The sequence below is a fragment of the Magallana gigas genome, chromosome 7 (genome assembly GCF_963853765.1).
Source record: "Magallana gigas chromosome 7, xbMagGiga1.1, whole genome shotgun sequence".
In the NCBI taxonomy this organism is placed as follows: Eukaryota; Metazoa; Mollusca; class Bivalvia; order Ostreida; family Ostreidae; genus Magallana; species Magallana gigas.
This window is the reverse complement of record NC_088859.1, coordinates 12,026,697-12,036,882: the sequence shown is the minus strand read 5'-3', so window position 1 is coordinate 12,036,882 and position 10,186 is coordinate 12,026,697. Positions and strand designations below refer to the sequence as shown.

The 10,186-nt window shown below is 30.8% G+C and overlaps 1 protein-coding gene across 1 annotated transcript; it reads left to right on the top strand.

Annotated features, from left to right (window-relative positions):
- Nucleotides 1-3,087: 3,087 nt before the first annotated feature.
- Nucleotides 3,088-9,651, top strand: LOC117684562 (probable serine/threonine-protein kinase roco8). Its single transcript, XM_066067053.1, has 9 exons — nucleotides 3,088-3,204; nucleotides 3,336-3,408; nucleotides 3,766-3,938; nucleotides 4,432-4,479; nucleotides 4,563-4,649; nucleotides 5,068-5,256; nucleotides 5,911-6,291; nucleotides 7,488-7,597; nucleotides 8,401-9,651. The coding sequence occupies exons 1-9, from the start codon at nucleotides 3,099-3,101 to the stop codon at nucleotides 9,634-9,636; spliced, it is 2,403 nt and encodes an 800-aa protein (XP_065923125.1). The 5' UTR covers nucleotides 3,088-3,098; the 3' UTR covers nucleotides 9,637-9,651.
- Nucleotides 9,652-10,186: the final 535 nt, after the last annotated feature.

Genomic DNA, 10,186 nt, shown 5'->3' with positions numbered 1-10,186 from the left:
ATTATTCAACACCCGTCTCATATTCTACCTGTGCATTTCCCCCTTGGTTTGACATGGAGTCTACACCTTACGGTAATTATGTAGAAAACTAAATCAGACACTTACTGCTGATTGCTAAATAAACATAGTTATTTCTGTAGGTAGTAAATCTTTCAATTTCAAAAGTAAATTGATGATAGTGTAAAATGGAACTTCGCAAATGAAGCGTAGGCTACTAGTTCACATATTTGATACCCGTCTCATAATTTTATTTTCTCCTCTGAAACTTGACATGGGGAGCCTCCAAACACTTTAATTAGAAAACTGAATCAGACACTCACTAATGATTGCTAAAAATAACATAATACAGTAACTAATATCTGCGGTTGATTATTGTTTTATGCATTTAATTTAAGTTATCAATGAATTTGGAACAATAAGCATAATCATTTTAGACAGTGTTTTAATAAAGTCAATATAAATCAAATATATTAATATTTAACAAATATTTATCTTAAAACATCGCAATATATGTCGTTATAGATAAATAAATAGCACAGGCAGGAAACGTCTCAGCGCGAAAGGTCTTTCGGGGCGAATGGTCTCGGCGCGAAACGTCAATTGGTACAAACTGTAAACTTTCAATCTGAACATGCATACCACAGACAGACCTGGTTTAGCTTGGAACCCCCCTCCCGCAACTGGTAGTATTTTTTTTTTATGATCTACAGTATGAATTCGCAATTACATGTATCATAAACAAAGTTATTCATATATAAATGTAACGATATATTCACAAACTCGTTAACATCTACGTAACCCACCATATCATTTTGTCAAGTTTTAAGATTTTAAAGATTTATTGGAAGAAGATTACTTATTTTAGAAAATATTAAACAGTATGATGTATCATCAATTCCTATGTAAATCTTGAATACAAGATCTGTCTCATCAGAAAAAGTGACTTTAATAAAATCTCCTAAAAGACATAACTAACAATCTAACATATTGATACATGATTTTGAATATACACCAATGCATATTCGACCCATCCCCAACCCAACACCCCTTCCCCCAAAAAAGGACAAAGAAAAAAAAACAAACATATAACGAAAGATGGAATCCAACCTTCAAAGAACTATTTGAAAAGATCGAAAAATAGGAAACTTTTGTCGGCTTTTTATCTTCATTTTTTAAAGGTTAAGAAACAAAGTAAACGACATCAATCAAGTCATATCTAATTACTATGACAATTCACACTTTCATCTAAAATTTTAAAGATTGCTGAAAACTGGCAAATGTTCTCCAACTCTTATAGGTGAATAACAAATCACATCAAAATTACAGACCAATCTTTTTTTAGTAGAATAAGCAACACTTTTTGAAAGAGTAAATTTAACATAGGTACGGTCTTCTACAATTCAATTATTAAATAAATTAATAACAGACAAGTTTTATTCCTGGACATTATTCCTAGACATTCTACCTTATATTTACTCTTTAAAACATCATTTTATTGGGGAAAAAATGAACAATTGTTATTATTGTAGAATGCATTTTTTGATCTATCTATGTTTATAGGATGTGGCTGTTATAATACTGAGGTGATTGACAGTTCAGATAAAGACATTGGACATTAGAACATGAGATACATCGTTTAAGTAACTTAATACTTTATATGATATACTGATACTGATAAGTGATTAAACTAAGTGTTTCAAAATTTGTGTTAAAACCTTTACTTTATAAACACTCTTTTAATTACATATTAAATAGACATTTCTTTTTTAACAGTCCATTTCATTACAGGCTGCGGAAGCGTACAAGTATGGTGTTAACAAGGTAGACATTTGTCCACAAAATAAAACTGAGTGGGAGGAGGCATCCAGAAGACTGAATTGCTCTTACGACTCTAAAAACCCTCTTAACCGATACCACTGCCTACCTGTCCACGACCAAACTACATTAATGGAGTTTTGTTATAAGAGGACCAGACCTCAGGTTGTAAAAGGTAAGTACATGAAGGTAACCCATATTTAGACAGAGATAATCAATGTTTAACATGGGATGAAGATGTGTCACTCCAACAACTAAAATGAGACTGTATGATTCACTAAAGGGTAACTGAATGGCAGGATTGATTTTGCTATTTGGTCAACTTTCCAGATCTCTCAGTCAACATTCAGTCGAATGAACGGTACATCGTCCGAGTTATTCTGTAGTATGAAGATCGGGAATAATGGGAGTAAAATGCTTATATTAGAAAAGATAAGATACTAAGAAATGAATATTACACTATCTGATAACTGTTTTATTTTTATTTGTCCAAACGATGTACATTTAACATAACATCGATTTGTAACCTTATACAGGTTCAATACTTGGAATGTATCTATTCAGAGTGGGAGAGACAAGCATGTGTACTGGGATCACAGGGGCTCGACACGAAGTTTTTCACCCTTTTATATCTACCACCTCTATACAATAAAATACATTTTATTTTATAGAGGTGGTAGATATAAAAGGGTGAAAGACTTCATGACGAGCCCCTGTGCTGGGATTGGGATTTTTAAGACTGGGGTTGTTCCAAACATTAGATCTTGATAATTTTGTTTTCCTGCAAATAGTTTTACATTTTAATTTTTATACATTGTAGCACAAATATTGTTCCACGTTTAATATTTCATGATAATATAGTAAATTTGAAGCAGTTTTATAAAACTTCAAATGATCTTTTTCAATCAAATATCTTGTCATTTTCTCCGTCTTCTTCTATCGATAGTGCTCTTATCGAGGCTGACTGGTATCTGCAAAAGTCGCGTGAATTTAACAAAAATCAAGTTAATGTGTATATGAATATGAACGAGCAATTTAATTCTCTGAAAACAAGTCATCTTAAGACATTTGGTTGCCCTATCAGATTTGAGTACGGGCTAATAAAATACTATGCCAATAAATTCAAATTAGTACATGCAGCACAACTCTTAATGGTCGTATATTTGATTTCTTTAAATCAATACACATATTTGTGGTATTTTAAAACTGTTTAAAACTTATATTTTGGAATATTTTATATTTGTTTACTATTGCATTGGTTTTTCATTGTTCTAAGTTTGTGCATGGTTTCTGTACTGGAAAGCAATTCCCTGAATAGTTACAACTGTACAACAACGTTCGAAGATAGTTGTCCAGATATGTTCTATCTAAGTGATGAAAGTTATAAATGTAAGTTTAAATTTCGCCACCTTTAGTTGTTTAAAATATATGGTTGTATATATACTTTGAGAGAGAGAGAGAGAGAGAGAGAGAGAGAGAGAGAGAGAGAAAGCATTTATTTCTATTTTTGATGTTTGCAGACCCAAAATGCATGGATATTGATCCGATTGGTCGCTGCTACCTCGCCGAGTCATCTTGCAAACTGGCAACAACGTTAGTCGTGTTTTTTTCTTTTTATCAAATTTCATCATTAGTCTTATTTCATTGAAGTTATTTGTTGACATCAGTCATGTTTATGTACAATTTGTAACAATTTTATTTTATTACTTTTTAAAAGAAAAAGATCCATTTTATGAGCATACAGATATTTGTGTCCATTTTTTTCCATGGATTTTTAGAATATTCTATAGGATACATCAAGTTTATATATAAGATGCAATGTCAGTACTAAAAAAGCAGATGTGTTCTTTTTGGTTTACTTATACATAATTAGGAAGTTATTTTGAATATTATTGTCAAGTTTATCGTCCGGTATTCTCAAAAATTTAATGCCTTTGAATTTCGTTACAGGACTTCAAGTGATATTACATCTATTATGAGAGCAGCTGAACATAGCTCTTCTCCAAAAAAAACCGATGATGTAGTGGTTATAGCTATATCGACAAGTGTAGGATTTCTGGTACTCACTTGTATAGTAGTAGTTATTATTTGCAAACGGAGGGACATTTTTTGTAAACGCAAAGGTATTTAAATTAACTCAACAATCTTTTTTAAAACACTGAGATGATTTGAAATTTTGACTTAAAAGATTGAAATTGCTAACTTGAATCTCTATTTTCCTGATTGATATTTAATTGTTTTTTTATTTATTAATTTTGTTCATGTAGTACAGTAAACTTTATTATGACCAAATTCCACGTTTTTTTTCTTGCAAAAAGAAAATAATGTATTTAAAAGATAAAAAAAAGGTGTATCCATTCAAATACACCATTACCAGATCAGTTTATTATGTTATATAATTAATTACAAACATACTTAGTTTAACCGTCTAGATGAAAACATATTTCAACAAATTTATTTGAATACAATATATAATTATATTTCTTTTCATTTGATTTTAACATCATTAAATCAAAGTTATATACCAAAAGAACAAAGGTTGCTTTAAAATCTAAAAAATATATTGATCACATATATACAGTAATGTTTAATTTGACTTTCTAACATGTGTTACAGATATTGATTTTGACCCAAAAGTTAAAGATCCCCTGTTGCCAAAGCCGGGTGTGTGCAATTTCATAAAAGAACAGGATTACTTTTTTTTATTTATTTTTCGTCATGTCAGATTTGAATTTACATTCATTTAGAAATCGCTGAAATTGAACGTGAAGGACTAAACTATCTTTTACAAGAGTTCCCGAGCGATAGAAAGCCTAAACGTATTGCAAAAATATGTAAGTACAGATAAATTATATTATTATGGTTAGATTTAATTTTTGTGTTTTTGTACTAATAATGTACATCAATAATTTTGATTAAAAGTCGGTTAAATGCTAATATAAATCTTTGATTATAAATGGGTACAGTGCTTACCTTTTAACCATTTAAAATGTCTGTTCATCAACTCATAGATTTTATTTTATGGCCCATATCTATGCAATCTGTGTGAAAAAAAAAATTCTCAAGCAAGTACGGTAAATCCCTGCCGGAAATTTATGCCATTGCCATGGTGGCATTTTTACACCTAAGACTTGCCACATGATATGTATATCATTGCCTAGAAAATAAAGAACAATTTAGCTTGTATCATATGAATATCCCATTAGAATATGAATAAAAAAAACATGTTTTACCTTTATACATTAATTTCAGTAAATGTACCCCCTGAAATTTTAAGTTGGAGTATGGAGAGGAGAAAACAATTTGTAGAGAGCATGAACAAGGGAAGTGTAAATGAATATAGCGGAAGAGGAATTGTGAAAGGGATTGCTGATACAGGGAAGATGAATCTTGTTGAAAAGCTTAAGAGAAAAAATAATCTTAGGACGGAGTCAAGAAGAGGTATCAAAATGAATTCACATAAATTTATGCTGGACACAAAGGAGTGCACAATTGTAGGTGATTAGTAAAATACACTCAGTTTTCTTGTAACATTATTAAAAGGAAAAGAGGAGATGAATGACATTAGATGCATAAAGAAGTGCAAGCGGGAAAATGAATGAATGAAAATAATCCATAATGCATAAAGTTGTGTAAATCTTATAAAAATATACATATACCATCTAGAACACGATATGTATGAAGTACCAAGTCATGTTTATGTAGCTATGAAGGAGAGTAATGAATACGGCAAGTATATTTCAACGTCTCAATTGTTTTTATCAAGATACAACGAGAAAATATTCTTTTAAAAAAATTTAGTGCCTCATATCTCTTTATAAGAAAAAAATTGTATGATTTTTTTATTAAAAGAATTTTATTGACACTTGATCAACTATTCCTTCAGGGTTTTTTTTAAATATATGTTTAATTATTTTCATTAAAAGGGTTTTATATATTCAAAAATTTGTATAAAGTTGTTTTTTTTTTAAATCTTTGATTTTTTGTTAATATCACAAGCAATGTGAGTTGTTCTTTATTTATTCTCTCTAGAACTTAACAATATCCAGACGTTGTATTAAATTAGTTACCTAAAAATATTATGTATTATTCCAGTGGCGAATGACAAAGAAAGTGGGGAAAAGCCCGATGGAAATAAACCCAGCCTAACTGCTTTTGACCAAATAGAACTCCAAAACGTACAGACAGATGATTTAGGTACTGAGCCACCTGTCAGAAACTTAAGAGACCACCCTGAAGTAGTGCTTAAAGTCAACGAAAGTCAGATATTGCAACCATTGGTTGATATTTGTTGTTGTGTACGTTCAAAGAACAAAACTGGATTTAAAAGGTTAAATATTCTGGATTTCGATGAAAAAAATGCATGTCATTGCATTTTCTTTAGTTCTCGGGCGTTTTATATCGTTTTGATTGACATCTCAAAAACCTTAAACAGCCCAATGGACGAGGGATTTTATAGTGACTGGACGTACGCAGGTAAACTAAAACATCCAACGATGTACATGAAAATGTGTAATGAATTTTTCTCTTCTTTGTTCTCAAAGAAAACTCAATAAATCAATACAACGCCAATTATAATGAAAGGATGAGATTCCGTTATACATATCAGCGGCCCCTTTTATATTATGGTTTATTAAAAAATATACCACAATTTAAATAATTTTTAATGGGCACCAATGAATTTGACATTTAATTATACGTGCCATTTGTTTGATATTTTTTTAAAGATTTGATACAACTCTTATCACTAAAAATCCCATTAGTCAAAGAAAAAACTTGCAATCAGATATTATCCCTGTTATAATATTAATTATTTACATAAATGAAGGTAATAGCATATGCGTGTACATTTACATCGAACTCACGTTCTGGAATGTGTAACGCATTTTATGCGTGGTACGTCTTCGTTAGCAAAGAATTTCTGAACTCATCGCATTTTACTAAGAGCGGGGCGGATCAAAAACCCTTGGCAAGCGAAGATGTACTTAATATAAAGAGAAATATTATGAAAGTATAAGCGAATTCATAGCAAGTTGATAGCATTATGTAGTTATACAATGGGAAAAAGCATCTGAGTTTTTGTCTCCTTAGATATAACAATAAGATACAATTTTTAGAATTTTTTTTTGGCATTAGGAGAGATTTCAATAACGTACATTGCCCAGTTTAGGATTTTTAAAATGTGCTCCTGCATTTTAAGTGTTTTTAAGAAAGAAATCTCTCTTTTTTGGGTTGAATATAAAGGGTAATCAGTGAGGGTAAGATTACAAAAATTAATCAAATCAAACGCATATTCTGACATTTACAGTATCTATGAATTGAACTGGGACCGTATTTCAAATTAATATTGTTCTTAAAACATAAGAACATGAGATGGTTGGAAAGAATCATTTAAAATATTTTGAAAGAAAAATTAATAAATTCAAAATGTCATTATGCAATAGTCTGACGTTGTCTATTAGTGTATGACTAGCTATAATATCACAAAAATATTTTAACGGGCATATATATTCAGCCATGTCTGTAATGTTTAGTTAATTTTCTATTCTTATATATGAGCACATAGTCGACGTCTTAGACTAAGTAATGTACATTTGTCTCATAAGGTCTTTGTTTTAAGCAATTACGATTTTCTAAAATTATTTGATTGTGCTGCTTTCTATTTTTGACAGATTATATAAGATACTGGCTCGGATTCATCCATACCTACGGTTCAATGTCCGCACCCGTTATTTTTGTAGCCTCACACCTTGGAGGCACAGAAGCAGATAAAGATAAGACGGTCAGTGTTTATATTTAGTGCAAAACGTTTATGTTTAGTGCATAACTAGGTTATGGTTCATAACTGTTTAAAACAACTCAAAACTGTAAAATTAACGTTTTGAATATATTCAAGATCAAACTTTCTTAGTTTAAATTTTCTGTAATTCTTTGCTCTTCATCATTGTTTGTAGGCTTTGAGGTTATAAAAAAGTATATAAGCCCATATAGTAAACGTTTTTCTCTTTATTACATAACGACACACTTTGGTGTTTAAAACAACTAACATGACGCTTTGACGTGAATGCTTCAAATTTTATATAACGCAATTTGTGAGACTACAGCCTGGAAACTGGCATATCGAAGGTTATGTACTATTGAACGTTTTGTTTTAAGGTGAAATAGTGTTAATGTGATAAGCCTTTTTGAAAGAATAAAAAATATTGGTTCAAAATCAAAACCTTAATAATTTTATAATTTAATTCTGGTTGTAACGCACTTTCTGATTGGCTAAGAAATCATTTTATATCGTATAAAGAATGTTGCCTACGTCATAGTTAGACTAACGTCAAAAACGTATCAATACGTCTGACGTTACGTCTGAATTTTGTACAATTTTACGTCATTTCAAAGGTCAACTGACCGGTTTTATCTACTACGAAGAGTAAAAAAATTAAATTATAAGCAATGAATTCTTTTTTATAAATCGCTTCGCGGTTTATAAAGCGTAAACTGCCCCAAACCATTTTATATCGTATAAAACAAATCAATATTGAATTCATTCCATAAATCACATTCAAACTCAAAAAAATTCTTTTGATCCAGGTTCTTTCGAAGTATTTTGAGGAAATTTGCAATATTCTCCCAGGACCATTAGTACAACACATTGATAAACAACGAGCATTTTCTTTGGAGAACACGTCTGACAAGAACCTGAAAGATCTCAAAAAGTGCATTGCATCAACGTTGAAATTACAGGATCAATGGGGTAAAGGTATTCTAAAAACCTGGACTAAAATTGAGTCTGTATTAAAAATGAAGAGAAGGTCTTTCAAAATGTGTAGCATTTCAAGTATTCTCGAGGATCTTAAGAGGATAGATGGCAAGCTTATAAACAATGATGACGAACTAGTTACAGTCCTTATGTATTTTCATAATACGGGAGTAATTTTATTTCAAGAAGATTTAGAAGAAATAATTCTTGATGTGCAATGGTTTGCTGATGCCTTTAAAAGCATTGTTGTGAATGATAAACACAGTCTGGCACAATTCAAAGAATTAAATGGCTATGGTTTGTTATCTAGTCAATTACTTAATGATTTGTGGAGTAACAGCGATCTTACATTCCATGAAAACCAAGATAAACTTGTTAAACACATGGTTAAACTAGCTATGATAGCAGAACTAAATTCAACGCTATGGTATGTTCCATGCATGAACAAGCAACAGTACACCAAAAGCATTCTAGAAAACTGTACTGTTTCATCTACATTATGTTTTGTGTTTGAATTTTTACCAATTGATATTTTCCATTGCCTTGTTGCTACATGCATCAATAAACATAATATGACATTATGGCAAAGTGAAGGAAAGTTTTGCGTTTATAACAATGTAACATTACTGAAATGTCAGAACACGACACTAACAGTGCTTATTGGTATCCGAGGTGGAAAGGAGAACGCAGATGAAGAATATCCTCATTCAATTGAAATTCAAGCCATTAATATAAATGATCGTGTAGGAACACTTGACAGTTCTTTGTGTTCGGGTATTAAACAGATCCTATGTGAGGTTCTTTCCAATCTGACCCAAACCTTTCAAACAGACAAAGAACCCTTTCATCTTGGATACAGATGTGTAAGAACATCATACGATGATCTTCCAGAGGGTCATATCATATTAGAGAAGGATATATCAACTGATCGTGGAGTTAAATGCTCAAAATGTGAACAAAACCCTGAGACAGATGTGGACTCTTTAATTGGTGATTGGAAGGTGTGCATAAAGTCAATATTAGGATATATCAAACATATTTTACGCATTTTGTGCATTAAAGATTAGAAAAGAATTATATGCTTCATTCGTATAGATATAGTTTTTATTATTCTTAATGAAATATTAGATGATTCATTTTAAATATACTTTTTCAGTCGTATAAAACCTTTAAAATTCGGAACACGGAAGAAAATTTGCAATATATATACAAGTAGCAGGATAACAGCACTGTATGCTGTTCACTAGATTCATTCGAGTACCCCCTTTTTTTCATTCACTGAAAATCAGCAATCAAGTGGTGCACGTGTTGGAATTGCAACAGAGTTCTGTTGTTATTTAAATTGTGTACACAGCTTTATAAGACAAATTTTTAAACACTTAGATAACGTCAAATTTTCCAAATCGATTGAAACCGTAATATAATGACAATTTCTAGTCCACAGAATATAATAATAAGTAAAATAACGACCATTTCTAGTCCACAGAAATCGTGGATCATTAAAACGTTTGAATAAAGGATTGCTTTACTATTTTAATTGTTTAATTGTAATTAATCTTGGACATATGACCTGTGCAGCAAATTGTTAAAATGTATAAAACAAGTAAAATCCTTGCC

Bases quoted from the DNA above. Each gene is read 5' to 3' on its own strand.
- LOC117684562 (XM_066067053.1), top strand. From the start codon at position 3,099: ATGGTTTCTGTACTGGAAAGCAATTCCCTGAATAGTTACAACTGTACA. The intron at 3,205-3,335 runs GTAAGTTTAAAT...TGATGTTTGCAG, and splicing joins AAGTGATGAAAGTTATAAAT to ACCCAAAATGCATGGATATT. The intron at 3,939-4,431 runs GTATTTAAATTA...CATGTGTTACAG, and splicing joins CATTTTTTGTAAACGCAAAG to ATATTGATTTTGACCCAAAA.